General features: G+C 40.1%; 1 protein-coding gene across 5 annotated transcripts in view; it reads right to left on the minus strand.

Annotated features, from left to right (window-relative positions):
* Window positions 1–11,449: 11,449 nt before the first annotated feature.
* The window catches only part of ANO6 (anoctamin 6), a 79,675-nt gene continuing 72,668 nt past the window's right edge, over window positions 11,450–18,456 (minus strand). The window contains exons 18-21 of one of the 5 annotated variants that reach the window (XR_012623600.1): window positions 17,327–17,526; window positions 16,767–16,872; window positions 14,349–14,431; window positions 11,450–11,533 (exon numbers count right to left, since the gene is read on the minus strand). Coding sequence is in view for 3 of the 5 variants with exons in the window: in XM_074827400.1 (XP_074683501.1) it covers window positions 15,638–15,844; window positions 16,767–16,872; window positions 17,327–17,526 (513 nt within the window). In the remaining 2 variants the exon portion in view is untranslated. Of the gene's footprint in view, window positions 11,534–11,716; window positions 15,845–16,766; window positions 16,873–17,326; window positions 17,527–18,456 lie in introns of those variants that run through there. The other 4 variants (XR_012623599.1, XM_074827402.1, XM_074827401.1 and 1 more) reach the window with 4 other exon arrangements.

The raw sequence follows: 18,456 nt of genomic DNA on the forward strand, positions 1-18,456 counted from the left end.
ACATTTGGTACATACCTAAGATCCAGATCCAAAAGCACGTAGAAGTCTTAACTAAAAATTCCTCTAACACATAAGTTTGCAAACTAGAATCTTAAAAACCACCTAGCATTTATGTAGTTTTTTTACTGACTGATACAAAACCGATGGAACTTTTTCCATCCTTCTACAAATTATAATAAACATTTAAAGTACTGATCAGGTTTTCATAAAACCTCCCAGCAAGGATCAAAACCAAACACAGGTCTTGACAGATACAGAGTGCTGAAAATCAGCCTAAAAGGGAAATGAAAACAATCTTAAAACCAACTGTTTGACAACTAATATTTTCAGTCCTAGCCGGTATCAGCTTATCTTAAAGCATATATTAATGTCACTAATGGGAAAGGGTCACATAAAATCTGGATTTTTTAATTTCAGTCTAACTGCATGACAAAGCTAGGAAAAGTTAGGCCTCTGGTATTACCTGCTCAATGTTATAGACTTAGATGTATTTTAGCAGCAATACTTCGGTCTTAGGGCTTTGTAGAATTATGTTAATTTTCACAGCATGAGATCTGTAGATCATATGAACATAGATATATATATTTGCTCATTTATGCACTTTCTATGGAGGCAATATCTTTAATTCTTTTTTTTTTTGTCATCACAAAGCTGATTAATCTAAATTGAATCTGCTAATGCAAAATATTTTTTTTTTTCTATTAACACACACAAATCCTTGCAGAGAGGTTCTTGGCTAAAGTACGGTGTTTCTGGTCCAAGCTGGGAGGAAAGACAAGGAGGAGGAGGGAAAAGAGGAGCAGGGAGGAAGATTTCTTCTCTTGCTCCCACCATGAGTGAGTGTCCGGGGGCCATCCTAGGATACTGAAGGCTTTGACTCAAACCAGAATTCCTTGGCTTCAAACTTAGCAGGACTGTGCCCAAATACTGGATGGTAGCTAGGATAAGAGTTAGCTGGGAATGACTCTCTGAGTTTCTTCTAATGAAATCTTTTTATACTGTCATTTTAGATAATTACACATTGGCATAGGGACCTCAGTCTGCTTTCCCCAAAACCCAGGTGCAAATGCTTTACTCCAGCCTTTTCCAGACTTAAATCTGTTTGTGGAAAACTTCCCAAGGTCTTTGGTTTGCCTTAGGTTGTAGAATATAAAGCAATTTGGACTCTTAGAAATCCTCTGGGGAGGGAAAATATTTCCCATTCAGCTCTAGGAAAAAACAGTTTTTTTCTTTTTTACTCAGTGTTAAAGGTACCTAAGAGATGGATAATGCATTCCTTAAAGTTGCCTTTTCATGGAGCAACTGATGTACAAATGTTAGCAGATTAAACAGACTGGTCTTGCTGTATTCGAAAGCGCTGCAGACAGCAGGCATGTAAATAGATTGAAAAGAAAAAAAATGCTGGGAAATGCTTCCCATGAAATTAATTAGGTGTTTAAATAGGAGGAGTTGATTTCTGTAAAACCAAGAGTGCTTTTTAATCTTCCAGAGAGTTTTAGAGATTCAGTCCTCAAGTGGAAGAAGTCCTAGAGGACAGCCCTAATGTGTTGGTAAGCAAAGGACACGGACAAGTGAATAGGAAGGCAATATCTGTTTTATAAATACATAGAGACAGCTTCATCTCTGTAATGTATTCATCATGCAGCAGTAAAAGCATTTTGCCCCCATGTCTTGAGAAACATTCAAGTTTTACTGTTATTGCAGTGTGTTGCATATCCTGCTTGGTGTTACTGCACACTCAACACATCTTTTGGGCTTGCAATTGGGGTGTTGGGGGTGTATTTCTTTATGTTTAAATAATCACTGGCCAGATTTTCAAGGAGTGTCAATATGTCTGGCTGCGATGGAGTCAATGTGACCAAACTCCTTTATATCAGTTAAGGATCTGGTCCTGTGTGCTTAAAAATCGCCTAATGAAGGAAGGACCCATCTACCTACTAAGATGTTTTGTGACCTACTTCTGCAGCTCTCCTCCTCATTCGGGAAGGCTCTGCTGGGCTTCTGCTTCTTCATCTCCTTGGTCTCCCCCAAATCACTCACAAAAGCAAATTCCACCAGAGAGAGAGACAGCTGCTTCTGCATATATTAATAATACACAGCTCTATAAATGATTAATAAAAGACACCACTGACTTTGAGTTATGGTGTAGTAATTCACACTTAGCTATTTAGATGGCTCTCAGCCTTCATCCTGGCATTGCACGAGGCACCTGGGATGAATGATTACCCTGTCATACAGACTGTTGTTTCTTGTTGCTTAAATTGAGCACTGCACATATCAGATGGGATCATACAGCTGATTATGGCACATGAGAGAGACCTTGCCCACCACATGGATGGTCAAAATCAAAATGATCAATTTTTCAAATTGCTTAGCAATGCATCTATGGGAACACTGCTAACCACAGACTGCAAGGGCTCTGTCTTTTGGCGTGCTGGGAACCTAGAGCTGGTCCAAAGAGGTGTTTAAACTTGTGATCGTATTTAATCACATGTGCAGACATTTTGGTGGATCCTATGATGTGCCTAGTGCAGAGTGAGGTCCTGCTGCTCCTCTGGTGATGGATGTGGTCATGTTGTCTTTTTCCAGCTGTTCACTCTACAGGAAGTCACTGCACTTTCTCTATTCTGTGGTGTTTGTATTTGTGTGAGATCTATTCCTAAAAAGGGAATACTTCATTTTTAAAAAGCTTTGCAAAGATGAGATTGTGGTTAAAAAAACCCCAAAACCCAAAAAATTGAGAAGCTAGGAGCTTAGTAAATTAAATTGTCCATCTGTGATAGAGAACAGAAGCAGAAATACAAACTTGCCTGGTCACCTGCAGACAACTGAGCCAGTTCCTGTTTACCTCCAGGTGATTCACCACATCCCAATGTCAATCAAAATGGATCAGAAGGATTATACCTGAAAAGTGACAGTTTTCCTCCATTAATTAAAAAGGGATCCTAGGGTGGCTTGCTCAGATATAGAGGTCTATGCTCCAGAGCCCTAAAACTTGGGGAGGTGAGGCTTAGCCTTTAAATCCCTGTTTTCCCCATCCTCTATCACATTCTGTTGGGGTGACAGTACACACAATGTTTATATGCTCTCCCCTTAGCACAGGCAAGTGAAAGGCCACAGTCATCACTAACATGCTGTTCATCAAATAATATTCAGTGATAAAATGCTGTAGTTAAAAAGTGACTGATGTGATCTTGTAGGGTTGTAAAATCCCCACAGAAACCTTGTCCCAGATGATGGTCTTCAAATGAGAGGTGTAAAATCTGGTTGGGTTGTCCCAGATGGAAGGATAAATTCCAAGTATTTAGATCCACAGTTGAAGCCTCCCTCTTCTTCAGAGAACAAAATGGGGCCTCAGGAAAGAGTTTGGTGCCTTTATGCTGGTTTCTGAGTGAAACAAACCTTTCAGGGGAAACAATGCTAATAGAGTCATCGCTTTGGCACATGAGCCCTGCTGGAAAGAAAGTCTGTTAATCCCCTCTATAGTCTCTCTATTTATACCCTTAGGCTGCACATAAACTGGCCAAGTACAAGAACAAAAGCTGACTAGAAATATCTCCTGTGACTGTTGTTCTCATGAGCTATTATCTCCTTTATTAAGGATCAGACTAAGAACAACCTCTGTTAAGGACAATCTTCTGCGGAGAAATGTGATTATCATGCTGATTTTGGTGAAACTTGGCCCTGTAGCTTGCCTCTCCTTCAGCCCTCACTGCCCATTTTTCTTATTGTGTTTTTAAGTGGTGGTGTCATCAGCCAGGCTGCAGGAATGTCCCTACCCCAGGCGTGTCCCTTGCTCGGGGAGTGAGCCCGAGGGCACCTGGGCTTGCACATGCACCAAGATGAGTATCAGCATAGAAGTACATTTGTCTTCCCAGCCATTACTTTAAGATATTCTTTAATATGATTTTTACAATAAAAAGGAAAAAAAAAATCTTGGACTACGTGTTTGTGTTACCTTAGAGATGGGGTCTTCTAGAGTAAGGCAAGGCATGGCGCTGTTCACCGGATCACTGGTGTCTTTTAATCGTGTTTCTTTACATACGATCATTTTTTAAATTAATGCATTTGATATTTCATTTGATTCTTTAATATATCTGTGATTTTAATATATTTTAATATATTTTAAAGTATAAAATAAATATATCAAGATTATATAAATATATTTCTATATAATAGATAAAATATATATTTATATATTGTGATTATCTTCTAACATATGTTATTATTATCTTCTCTGCGGTTTTTATTTCATGAAAATAAAAATCCATGCCAATGTCCTGTTTCACTATGACTGAATGGAGGCGTACCTTCTTGACCTGGAAGGCAGTACAGCCTTGGTTCTTTTGTGTCAGTCATATCCAAACAGGAAAATAAACCAAAGATGGCTTTTCTGACCTTTCTGCAAAGCACATTTCCAGAGACCTTTGGAGAACTCTGTGCTTCATGGAAATGCACTACCAATTGGGAAGATGCTTTGGAAATGTAGAGTGCAAACAACTCTAGTGGTTTTGCTGGAGAAAAAGGAGAGGCGGGGAATTCATCATACTTGGCTGTACTGAACATGAGCTTTCCTCTTTGGAAAGCTGTTTGTCTGCATTGAGAGTAGCTGTGATGTACCTTAGGTTCCTGCAGTTAGAATTGTTGAAAAGATTTGATTAGACTTAGCTGTAACAGTTTTACAAACTGTGACCAAATGTAATGTTTCCATTCACATATTAGAAGTATGACTGAGGATAAATCATTAGGTAATGTGGACTTAAGGACTCTATGAACTGATAGATGGAGATTCTTGAAGTAAAGTAGTAAATTACTTTTTCAGACTATGTGGTTACAATTATCTAACCCTTCCACTATTGGACAATCACTAATTTTATCTACAGGATACCCTGACCTTTCAAGTCATCTAAGGCCCGACAACAGGAATAAATGAAACCAATGCAAAGAGAGACACATTAATTTGTGGGATTTTTGTACTTGAGCTATGATACTCATTTGTGAAATGAAAGTAAGCTACTTTGGTAACAGCTTAATTATAGATAGGCCAGATGAAGTTGTTGGTATTTAAAGACAGAGGTTGTTTATATTTAAAGAGATGGAACTCCTGTCACAGTGGAAAGATAAAGCAAAAAAGGATAATGAGATAAAGAGTGGTAAGTGTTTAGGCTTATGTCTGAGGCTGACTGGGGCCAGATGTTGGACTTATATGTGGTGGTGCAGGATTCTTACAAGCAAGCTGCTGCTTTAGGATGTCAGCCTGAGAGAGCCCACCAGTGTGGGGCAGAGAACTGCCTGGATGCCTTCTTGACCATAAGCTACAAAGTGCAAGTATAGTCAGTCCTCATTTTTTTGCAAGACCAAGTGAAAAAGAGAAACAACGGGAGAAAACAAAGATTTGGGCATTTTTTCCCAAATCTGACTCATTCTGGGATTTGGAAGTGGGCCAGGTTGCACGGAGCTTTGAGCAACCTGGCCTAGTGGAAGGTGTCCCTGCCCCATGGCGGGGGTTTGGAACTAGATAATCTTTAAGGTCCCTTCCAACCCAAGTCATTATATTATATGATTCTGTGAATCAGGTATTTCTATTTTTTAGAAAAGCAAGACAAATCCAAGTATGTTTATTAGGTGTGCACAAATCAGGCAATCCTGAATCTGGAGAAGGAAAAAGCAATCCACATGAAAGTCAAAGTTGAAGCACCCTTATATCTTATTCCTGGGTGAAGAAGAGGGAAGTTGGAGAGAGCCTTTTGTCCACCATGCTGAGGACTGCCTCTTTGGGCTTGACTGTCTGAATCCACAGCTTGTCTCCTGCCCGTTAAAAGGTGAACGATCTCCAAGGAGGGTGTTGTACAGAGCCACTAACACTCATGTAGGAACTACAGTAGCAAATAGAGAAGGAGAACCAGTAGGAGTGTCCTGACTGATTATTGTAAGAACTACTTTCTCTATTAAAAAATCTATTTAAATATTTCATAAGTTTTTTCTTTTCCTGAGAATTCAGCTTTAACTGAAGAGGGATATCTGGAAAATGGAAGTGGTCTTCCTAGACCAGGTGTTTGCCAATGTTGTTAGCTTCTCTTTGTGAAGCCACTTCTGGGAATGGGCCTTCACAGGTCCTCCAGCATCTTCCTGGCCAAGCCTTGGTAGTCATTCAGCTTCCTCAGGGGGTTTGAATTCAGCTCCCTTTCTCTTTCCTTCTGGCCTTGGCTCTGCATTTTGAAGATGTGTACACTCAATTTAAGACATCACATATTGCTCACTCCTGCTCTAGCACAGACAGGGTTTAATATTAACTTTATTTACTCAACAATAAAAGTTGTATTTAATCTAAGATCTTTTAAATTTAATACTGATAAATTGAGCAATTTCTTAATGTATGCTCACATTCTGTCAGTCTATTACACGTATGCTGTACAAATGTGATGCACTGGCTTTGTAAACACACAAGACAAGGAGAAAAAAAGCATTTGCAAACCGTTACTTTTCTGTGAAGTAATGGAGCTGTGAGAACTGCAGTTCATCTCGTGCAAGACTGAGGGTGGCTGAGCTGATTGAATACATCCTTGTCCCTGAAAGGGCAGGTCTGATCCCCCAGCTTCTGCCTGTGTGCTCCCTCACCCCTTGCACTGGTTCTGGTGCTGTCTGGATCTGTAATAAGCCAGTTTGACTCACTGATCCAGAATAGAACAGAATAGGTAAAAATGCAGGTAATTTCTGCTGAGTTGGTGAGTTCAGTTATCTTCACAAAGGGCCTGAGGAATGCCGTACAGAAGTGCATGGTGAAGGTTGATGGAGAGGGGCACTGACCCTTTTGGTAGCAGGGATCTGTTAGACCTGCTCAGCTGCCTCTTTCACCTCCAGGACATGGGTCCATGAGAGTTTCAAGCAATCCAAGTGGGTCCTGCTGTCCTACCCTGCTGTGCCATGACACGATGCCCTGCTCTTTCCATGTACCAGCAATTGTGTCCATCTGGTCCCATGATGAGCTGGTTCAGTGTGCTAGACTGGCAGAAATATTCAATATTTGTATGGTTTTAGTTAGGTCTCTCCCAGTTTTGCATTCTGAGCTGGTTCTCCAGGATGTCAACTGAACACAAGTGATAGTGGAGGAATGTGCAGGAAAGCTTGCTTGGGGACATGGGAGGTGGTTGAACTATGACAGAGGTGGCTTAGATTAGTTGGAACTGTAGACTGCAGTGCTACAACATACCTGTTTCCTGCATTTCTGTTTCCCCTTTGCTTGGATGTATTTGAGGGGCACATTTACATTTTCTGTCTGACTGATTTTTCATCTGCACAAAGCCATATGTATACAATGGACCTAACTCTGATACCTGGTTTGCAAAAATCTCTCTTACTGACAGGATGCTGAGAGGAGCCTACAAGAAGGAGAATCTATCTAAAGAACAAAGGTGCATTAATAATTTTAATAAGTTCATACACAGACATGAAAAACAAAACTCGAATCTCCAACTCATGTTTGCTCATCAAAAATGACTGCAGCTCGTCCAATTAATTTGATGAGGTACAGAAATTAGCAAATAACTTCCCTTAGACTCTGATAAGGCTAAACTGGATTGTAAGAAATGGATGGAGCTGTATTTCCAGGCCCATCCATACATCAAGTCCAGCAGTGAGAAAAAGTTCCAGCGCTGTTCCCATATGTATCGTAGATCACACTTTAACTGCTTGCTACTTTGAGCATTCTTCTCATAGTAAGGGCCTCCGTACTTGATTGAGTTTGTAGTGCAGGTGATACCTTAGTGAGCTGTGCACACCTTCTGTGTGCCTGGGACTGCTAAAGGCCATTGGAGAGCTAGAGCAGTCATTGTCTTTGATTTAGTAGCAAAACCTGTTTTCATTACTTAGTCTCAAGTCCTGAGGACAGCCCAAATCCTCCAGCACTGGAGCTTTCAATAAGACATTGTTTGTTCTGCTGCACTGTCGATAAGATGTCATTACTTTAGCTGCAAGATAAGAAAGGATTTGTTAATGGCTTCTCTTGGGGAATGGTGACATTTTTTTTCCCCTTATAGATCACTGGGGAAAAAATATGGGAGCAGGCTGACAAGGAAAGAAAATCAGTTCGGCTTATTTTTTGTATTTATGCCTCCCAGTTAAAGCTTTAAGTTATGAAAAGCACAAGTGCAGCCTTTTTCTTTTATTTGTAGTCGCATGTGAAAACAGGGATATAATATGCAATGTGCATGTCATATATACCTTTGAAGAGACCAAAAAGATACTTTAGCATCTCTTTAAAAGAAAACTGCTGTGAGCTGTAACAGGTCTATAACCTATTGTTAATCTGGAAGTATGGTACTCCACAAGAGGCTGATCAGTTTTTGCTTTTCCCGGATCTAACTAAGTAGTTACTAATTAACAGCAGATATGACAAGAATTTTTCAGTCCTTGCTTTCGCATAGCTGTTAGTGCTGTAACCTGGGAGCTACATGGCTGGGGATGGAGCTGCTGTCGCCCTCGCCCGTGACCTCTGCCTCTGGCCGAAACCTCCTGCAAATACCCCTGTCTGGTGTCACCTCTGACCTCAATTGCACAGCAGGTTTCTGCAGGCTGCTGTCACAAAACTCCCTGGTTATTCTGGGGTTTCCAGAGACCAGGTGACATTTTGGCAGTCTCAGAAATAACAATGCCATATTCTTTGCAAAACCGCATTTAAGACAATGGTTAAGGGTCCGATTCTGCTAATTTTTAGCTGTCTGTATAATCTTCTATGTAGTTAAAAGTTATGAGCACCCAGAAGGCATGTCTGAACTTGAAAAATTCACTTGGCTTCAGGTGAAGCCTGAGCTCAAGGCACAATAGCTACCACTGAATAGGGATATTTAGAGGACCCAGACCAGGTGCCAAGACCAGCCCTGTCTGTTTGCAGTTGTGCAGGGGACTTTTAAAGGCACAGCCCTGCCCGTTCAGCTGGATAACCAGCTCAGGCAGGCAGGCAAGTCCCTTTTTTTTAACTCATTAAAATAATGGTGGGATGAGGGGCTGGGTTGCCTCTCTCACTGCCCCATCTCCCACTTCCCGCCCTGCAGGACCCTCTGCTGGGCTGGCCCTGCCACCACAGCCACCCGTGTGGCCACAGCCACCCATGCCAGCACAGCCACCCATTCCAGCACAGCCGCCCATGCCAGCACAGCTGCCCATGTCACTGCATTGGCCTGCTCGGCATGCAGCTGCACAAACAGAGGGGTTGGCATGAAGCAATCCCGGGGTGGCTGGGAGGAGGCAGAGCCCCTGCCTGCTTATGCTGGCAAGCCCACAGCAGTATTTTCATGGGACAAGTAACCTTAACCCCTGGCTCACCTCTTGGTAGCCAGGCTGCTCTTACCTCCATAAAACCCAAGAATGTGACAAACCAAAAGTGCCATCGGCCCTCAGTGGAGTGAATGGATGTTCAGGACTGAATGCCAGGCTGTGGGTATTGGTCACTATTCCCACTGACTTGCCAGGCTCCAGCAAGCGAAGATCCTGCAGTGCCCTTGCCACAACTCTGCTTATTCTGAGCAGCCAGACTGGTTTAGAAAATGACTGCATGAATAAGCACAATACAGCTGTAACAGGAGATCAAATGGGATCTCAGAGAATGGGGAGGTAAGGCGATAGCTGCAGATGGCTTTGGCTCCTAGCACAGCTTATTTAGCCATTTGTGGTGTGACTCCACTCAGAAGATCTTACATGGATACTACATGAATATCCATAAAAAAAAAAGATCCCTGATATGTGTTAATGCTGTCAGAGTTGGCTGTAATTTCTCTCCTGTTTCACAATTTAAGAATTTGAGTTTCTTTTTTTTTCCCCCTATAAACTCTCTCTTCATATGCTAGAGGTGACTTTTTGGTGTCCTGGCCTGTGCTCGCTGCATCATGGAACACATTGGGATTTTCTCTGTGGTCTGTGTGTTTTTTCTTATTTTCATTTATCCTCAGCATTTAGGAGGTTACCATAGCCTACATATTTATAGATAATAATATATCTTGATACAATTGGATGGAAAACTTTCTTTACTGAAAAAGAGCATCTTGCAGTGTGAGGCAGGCCAGGAGTTACGTCCTTGATAGTTGGCAGAACACTCATCAATGTGTACATTTGTGTGTGTGCTTGAAAGAGGATAGAGGATATGTGTTCACATGTGCCCTTCCATACCCCATGCTAGGACTGCCTGGAATAACCAGAGAATTGATGAATCCATTCTAAAAGCAAGAGAAGTGATTTAATTTCTTTGCGTCATCGCTGACTGATAAACTGTAACTTCAATCCCAGCAATTAGCATTGCTTTTACAGGATAGCTGTATCAGAGAATGCAATAAAAATTGTAGAAAGCAACTTTAAAAGGCTCTTGTTTTGATGCACTTCCAGCTTGTAAATAAAAACCACTTTCTTCAACTTTCCTGGAAAGACTATGCTACTATTATCAGCCTATTAAGATACATTATTTTCTTGTGGGGAAAGTATTGCCCCAAGCCATGTGGAGGTTATTTATGACTAACTACATCCATACTTTTCCAGTGTTTTGTGTACCTGTTACCATGGTTGAGGTCCATGTAAATGCAAATAAAAATAAAGCTTGTAGCCACAAGTGCTGCTCCCCTGTATAGGAAAAGCAGACTTATTTAGTAGACTGGAAATGACAGGTGGGCATACCACAGAAAAATCTAGAGTTGGTGTGAATTGCTGATATATTTGCTGACATCTCTGGTGATGTGCAGGTGGGGTGTACCAGGTAGGGCAGAGCACAGCTTGCTTTCACCCGGCTATCCAAAAGAAGCACAATTTATCTGCTCTGTGACAGAAAGAATTAAAACTAAGCAGGGACCACCAGAAGTAATATGCTACTTCGGCTACTTGTGTATTAAGCAGAAAAATACTAAAGCCTGTTCTTTGAAGGGTTTAAAATGTATCAGTGAATTTAAGAACACCATCCTCATATAGATTTGGCCTATATCCTTCTGCTTATAGGACAATGACCCTTATTATGCTTCATCACAAAGTTTCTTTTGTTCTTGCTCTGACAAAGCCAAATCAATGCAATAGTGGCAGAACAGCTTGGGTACTGGCATCAGTATGACACATAGCCCTTAGTCAGCAGAAAACAGGTTGGAAGTGGTAGGAACTCTGCTTCCACAATGATCATAAAGCTACTGAAAGCAGATCTTGGGAGTCCCTAAGGGAAATAAAACCAACACACCTCAATGCAAACAAGGTGTCTGTTTAAAATTATTCTTCAGCCTTCCTGTTCTCTAAATCTTAGGAAAGGATTTCCTTGAAGTAGAAAGAAAGAGTCAGAGCAGAAGCAGAAGAGAACTGATGGCTGGCTGGCTGGGAGAGACAGAGTGGACTGCCTGGAGGTGGGAGCAGCACAGACTCCATCCAGATGAAGAAATAAATGATGACTCTGAAACATAACACAGGGTTTATCATGACAGCAGTGAAAGGGTATAAAGACTTAAACTGTTTATTTGTATGAGAACATAATGGTCCTTGTCATCGACTTGGTGTTGAAAGGAATGACTTCCATCTAGAGGATGCAGAAAAAACAGGAGATAAATTTCAGTACTAGTAACAGTTTAATGGAAAAAGATTGAAAAAGAGGAGGAATATGGAAATTAGACAGGGATGACATTGTAAGAATTTAAATGTAGCATTTGGCAGCAGCACTATCGTTCATGGAAAAACAAACAATGCTAATCAACATCAGATGTATTGTTATTTTAAAATAGACTTTATTTAATGGCAATAAATATAAAGAAATCTTAATATTCAGAAACCAATAGCAAACATTCTTAGAAAAAATACAAAAAATACATTCTTACATTCTGAATTTTATCAACATACACAGTCTAAAACAGTGGCGATGGACTCTAATTTATGGTGCTTGTTAAGGCAATGAAATGGTCGCTGGTTTAAATTCACCCTGACTTCAAAAAATCTGTATGAAGTTAAGAGTCTGGCGTACGTATCAAGTGTAAAAAAGAGTAAAATTGATTCATAGTTTAAAACAAATGTTAATTTTCCCTTCAAGCAGATCTTTAAATATTACTAAAGTGACCTAGCCTAAAAAAAGGAAGTTACAAATACTCATATATTGGCAACTGCCCCCCCAGCATTTTGTTCTGATGCCTCTGCAGAGCTCCCTGTGTACAAGTAGAGCACGTTTCAGCAGTTGGAGGTAAAGGCTACAGAAACCGCACAGCTTAAATCAAAGAATTAAAATGCAATTATTAGGCACTCTGTTGGTTTTCCTCTTCTTTCTCATTCAGAACTATGTGGTGAATAACACTGTGTATATGGCAAAATGAACTGGATTCCCGATATAATGTTTTCTGAAATAAAATGTTACAGCTACCTTAACAAGGAGTGTGGCACTTCAGAAGGAAATCACTAGAGCAAAAAGTTGATGCCCACACAATACTCACTGCTCTCTTCAACCTAGCTCAGGTTTTGGCTTTCTGGACTAAGTGCCTGTTAGAAACCATTAGGTACATACCTAAAACCTGCCTCCTGGTTCAGTTTAAACCAAGAGGAGTCCAGTCCATGTGCCCCAAGACCAGTCTGTGATGGAAAGCACCGCCCAGAAGTAGGGACAACTGGAAGACTAGTTTCAAAAGCACGCTCTTGATCTGAACAAAAACGGTAATGTAGAAACACACTCGAACCTGATTAGGATTTTATTACGGGAGGAGTCCAAGTCATAGATACACAGGCTTTGTCGATGTAGCATGTTTTTTTTAAATCATTATTTTAAAGGAATGAACACAAACTCTCGGTGACACTGGGGGTCAACTTCCCCTTTAGGAGATGCTGCCAACTGATGTAAAAAGGGGCAACTGAGAGAGGCCACAGGAACCAAACAAGCAGCAGATGACCAGGCACTCCTGAAAATCAGCCTTAAATCTGCAACGCTCACAATATGACCCCAGGCAAGGCACTCAATTCCTTTGTTTCCTAGTCTCTTTACCTCTCAAAGAGGGCAATAAAAGCTTCCTTAAGACCAAATCATTACCTGAAATGGTCCATTTAGTGCTGCATTTCTTTTTTCCTTTATCACAGGATGTCTCCTTGCTTGCCCCAGCCTTCCAACACAGCACGTGAAAAGGTATTTAAGGCACACTGGCGCTGTGATTCCTGATGGGGGTATGAAAATGGCATCTCTCAGCTGAACACAACTGCAGATGGTGAAGGGCTAGTTCAAAACTAAAATCAAAAGCTCCAAGTCTGAAAGAATCTGACTGGCCTTTGTAACCAAACTAGTTTTGCACAGGAAAGTCCTGAGTACTTAACTAAAATTGTTCTGTGAAATAGTTCTTTGGACAAAAATTTGTTTTAAACTGAAGTTTGGTATACTATGTAGTGACAGGACCAGAGGCAATGGGCACAAACTTAAACACAGGACGTACCCTCTGAACATAAAGAAACACTTTTTCACTGTGAGGGTGACCAAGCACTGGCACAGGTTGCCCAGGGAGGTTGTGGGGTCTCCATCCTTGAAGATATTGAAAAGCCATCTGAACATGGTCCTGGGCAGCTGGCTCTGCTTGAGCAGGGGGTTGGACCAGGTGACATCCAGAAGTCCCTTCCAGCCCCAACCATCCTGTGACCCAGGGAAAAGGTCAAATCAGTAGGGGATATATTTTGATAAGAAATTCTGTCTTTAGAAACTTCTGAGTGTTTGTCCATCTGCCCAATTTATATTTGCTTCCTGGTAAATTAAAGACTTGTCACAATTCTGATAAATCAAAACAATTGGCAAAGGGTAGAATTCCCTGTGCAAAGAAGCACTGGTTCCATTGCTGCTCTGGTTGACTGTCATTTATTGTTATGGTCTATCTGTTTTTCTGTCCTGTGTGTTTTTTTGTCTTCAGGTGGTGTCTACACAAAGTTTTCTGGGCATTATAATAAGCTTTAGTCCTTCAGTGTCAGAAATGCAAGTGGTTCTCTGGAACCTGTGAGTCTCTTTCTTTCATCTTTCCTTGATTTCTGAACCAAGCTTTCCTCTCACATTCTTCCATGCAATCACACAAAGTCTTGCTGGGTGAAAGCTTGTGTATCATGACTGATGAAAGGACTTCCCTCATGTGTCTCCTGGTTTAAATGTTGCTGTTTCAAAGGACAGGCTTGAGGAACACAGCAGTCAGTATTTGGAAATTTTGCTACAGAATTCAGATGTTTGATTCCTCCTGATTACTAATGGGATAACATACATCTTATAAATGCTACTTAGTTTCTGCAAATGAACTTCTTAATATGCAAAAAAGCTATATGAATAATCTGCCTAAAAATTCTGCATATCATATTTAAGAAGAGTATGACATTACAAACACAAGAATAATCACCTGGTTTACAGAGTACAGGCATACTTTTGCTTTTTTCAACAAGATTTTGGTTTTCAGACTTTGTAGAAATTGGTCCACTAAAACTGTTCAAAAAAGAAAGCAAGTTAATAATCTGGAATATCACTGCTGCAGACACAAAGCAGAGCTCTACATACATGCTTATCTGTAATTCCCTAACTCCCAGCAGTTTGCAACTGGAGCCAAAATAGCCAAGCAGATCTGCAGCCTAATTTGAAGATGACTGATGGCTCTAGCGCATGCATCCACATCTCTAACATCCCTCCTAGTTATTTAAAGCTTCATAACATGGTTAAGGCATATTAAATGGTTTATTCTAATCTCCAGTTTCAATAGATTCATGGTCTATCTATCAGGGAAGAGCACAGTGCCTCTGGTGTCGGAGAAATGCAAAAAAGCCCTCCACAAATATTGATTTAGTACGTGAAAAGACTTTTGAACACTCATTACTGTTACAGGTAGGAGACCTTCAAGGCTATGGTCATTCAGAGCAGAATGGGCAAGTGAACAAATAAAAATACATTGACTGGGGAAAGATAAAATGCCTGAGTTTTCTAGTCACTTGGAGTGCTGTAAAGTCAGTTTGTATGCATTGATTTCAAAGGCAATTCTGTTTACACAGAGATTGATGAACAGGATGGGCTTACAGTCCTGCTGCTTCTTGTGATCCAAGTCCATGATTAATTGAAATATGTTGTTATCCATTTAAGTCTCAGTATGCATAGCTAATTCAGTGTAGCACACAACAGCGCTTGGTATGTCAATTCCAATGGCTTAACAACATCATTTTGAGTAGTATTTTCCATCTCTTTCCTTCATGTTTTGGCTTTTCCTCTTCATTTTATAGTTGGGGTTTGCATTAGCAAGTAATCAAAACTCCTTCAGAAGATGTGATGGCATTCTTACAAGAAATCATTGTTGTTCTTAAGGTTTTATTCAAGTCAAACAAGAGATCTAATAGCTGATGCCTAAATAAAGTGGAAAGCACTCTTATGTATTTGAGAATTAATCTTCATTGTCTTAAGATGATAAATAATTTTTATCTTCACATGTTAAAAAAATATGTCCTACTAGAGCTGTTAAAAAAATGCATAACTCTTATCTGAGTTGCAGTGGTTGCATTTGTCCAAGGGAAATACATAAATGAGCAGGTAACAGTTGCAAGAAACGGTGTTTAGTAAAGGGAAATAATCCAAAGTGTTTGGTTAGGTATTGGTAATATCTGGACAGGTATTAGTTGGCTAAATACTGTTATTCCATATAAAAAGTACTTATTCAGCTTTAGGTTGGAAAGTACTGTCTATTCCTTTGATAATTTTGTCAGCTATTTTCCCCATGGTTTTTTTCACAACTTTGAGATCGTTCTCATGCAAGAGTTTCTGCGTTAGATACTTCTCTCGTTTGACCTTGCTCTTGGTCTTTTGTGATACATCCGGAATTACATATGAAATAATAAACTTCACAAAGTATATGACATGCTGGGGAAGGTGAAAATGAAAAAATGTCAGTCAGGCTGAACAGGATGTTATTATTATAAATAAAATGTCATATTATCTTGTAAGACTCTGAGCTGGTTCTGTACCAGTATCTATCACAGTGGAACAGTATTTTAAAAAGCAAGACATCACTAATGAATAATTGTCTGATAAACAAGAAATTGTCATTTTCTAATCCTGATTTTAACAAGGACTTCTCTGCTTGTTTTGGGGAACCCTGGTACCCAGTGCTTCCCCCCTGCGTGGAAATATTGGTTACAGTTTCTTTTAATTGTTTTAGGTTTGTTCAAAGGACTCTGGGGCAATGGACATTTCTCTGCTGCAAGAACTCTGATCCAACCAGCTGCATGTTTCTGGTGACTTCAGTAGGCCCTGGATCAGGCCCTAGGTACATTTTATAATGAAATAGTACCTAATATTCTTCTCCTTTCACCTTGGACCAACTCCCATCTTTTGTAAGACCAGATTGTAGCTGCAGAGGAAGGAGCAATTGCTTTTTGATGCTCATCTAGAGACTCACTTCTTGCAGCAACTGTCTTTATAGACGTTACTCTGCTAATGCACATGTATTATGTATACGTATGCATGAGCCTGTGCACAAATTTTGTGTAAGTATATGTAAAAATATTTTGGTGTAACTGTCCCTTCTGATACTAAAAATAATTTTACAGTTCTTGAGAGAAGAATCTGCAAACACGTGGGGCAATACTCAGCTGATGCCATGACTTCAGAGACTTCTTATTCTAATGGTGCTACACTTAGTTTACATCTCACAAGCTCTTGCCCATGCTAGTACACATCACCAACTCTGATAGCTGTGCCTGGACAGAATGTCTTTGAAGGATTTTCTGCATGGAAGGAAGAGAAGTTTAAATAAGTAATGCTCAAACCCCCCTACACTTACCTCCATGACAATGATGAAAGCCAGCTTGGCTGCAATGACATGCCAGTAGTATATGTTATGCTCATATTGGAGCTGGTGACCAGGAGGGTAGCGAAGATCCCGGTATCTGAAAGCAATGTAGGAAAGTCAGGAACTAGTCTCAGGCATCTCTGCAGTACGGCACTGTGGCCAGAGGATGGAGCAAAACGTGTCCCTGCTTAACACATCCAGGAACAGTTAGCTACATGTAACTATAGTAATGGGTAAAATCATATCTGCAGAATAAACTATATTTACTTGAAATTTCCTTTTTTCAGCCACTGTATTAAGAATTACTTATAAAACTTTTAAAGTTCTTTTTTTTTGAAGAGTATTAATTATGAGAAAACCAAAGTAAGAATTTTCTGAGTAGCACAAACTCATCAGTAAATACTTCCACTCAGTTCTGACATTCAAAATATACTGAATTTTACTGTGTTTTAACATTTCTTACTAGATATTGATAACTGAATTAGATGATTTAGATATTAAAAAATATATTTATTTTTGTCATTGGAAAAAAATGGTTATTTGACACTTGCCTGCATGTTGTTAGGTTCCCAAACCAAGGGGAAAATGGCTTGCTTTCATTCTTGAAGTCTGATATATTGAAGACTGAAAGTGTACTGTTTATATACCCTTTCATAGTGTGACTGCTGTGACTCCCATAAGGAGGGACTGAAAAGGACCAGTAATAAACCAGACGAGGAATCATATCAGATGTAAAAGCAATGATCATAGCCTGCATTTCAGAAAAAGAAGACAAAAAAGCAGAGCAGTGTTTAAGAAATAGGCCTTAATATGCATGGCTTTGCCATATACTTAGTATCTCAAAAGTTACAGTATGAGCTAAAAATAGAAAATATGTGCTGTTCCTGTTAGTGGTTCCCTCTGTACATGAGCATGTAGTCACTCACGGGCAAAAAACAATCTCTTTCTGGAATGTGCACTCTACGGTTTTTAAATTACTCCAGCTCTGCTGGATGCCTTAAAAAAAGTTACAGTATAATACAGTTTTTCCCTCATGACCATACAGTGGAGGTCAGCAGCCAAACTCACCTTCAAGTACTCTAAGGTAACGTTCAGCAAATGTGCTTACTATCAGAGGTACTTATAAGATGCTTAAAGAAATCCTGCCTGATGAAAATCATGGAAACAATGGAATAGTTCTTCAGTAACAGAAAATTAAATTTCACCAGGAACCCTGAAGTTTGAGTAAAGGAATTAAATAAATGATATATATATAGCTGATCCATCTCTGACCCTAGAAACATCCCATTCTCTCTGAGGTGCTAGCCAGCCCAAATTAATCTTGGCAGTTGTTGCCTCATAAGTTTCAATGTCAGTACATGTGGAAACTGCTCTCGATGCCAAGATAATTTTTTTAGTAGCAGCTGTTTTTCATATGACATGACCATTTGTTTTTATCTTGCTCCCAAGAGAGTCCCTGTCCTACTCAGTCAGATAGTCACAAACTGGGTAGGAAATTGGATCTGTGGGTTTGTTGTGGTTCTTTGCTAAACTCATGAACTTCCCAAAACATCCTATTCTGGAGGACAGGTTAACTATGTTTAATACAATTTCCTCCTCTGCTATTGCAAATTCAAAGGTTCCCTGTGAGGAAGGCTTTCCACTGGCAAGATCTGGAGCTGAGTGCCTAAGCAAGAGGCTG

This window comes from Strix aluco, chromosome 5 (assembly GCF_031877795.1).
Source record: "Strix aluco isolate bStrAlu1 chromosome 5, bStrAlu1.hap1, whole genome shotgun sequence".
Classification (NCBI taxonomy): Eukaryota; Metazoa; Chordata; class Aves; order Strigiformes; family Strigidae; genus Strix; species Strix aluco.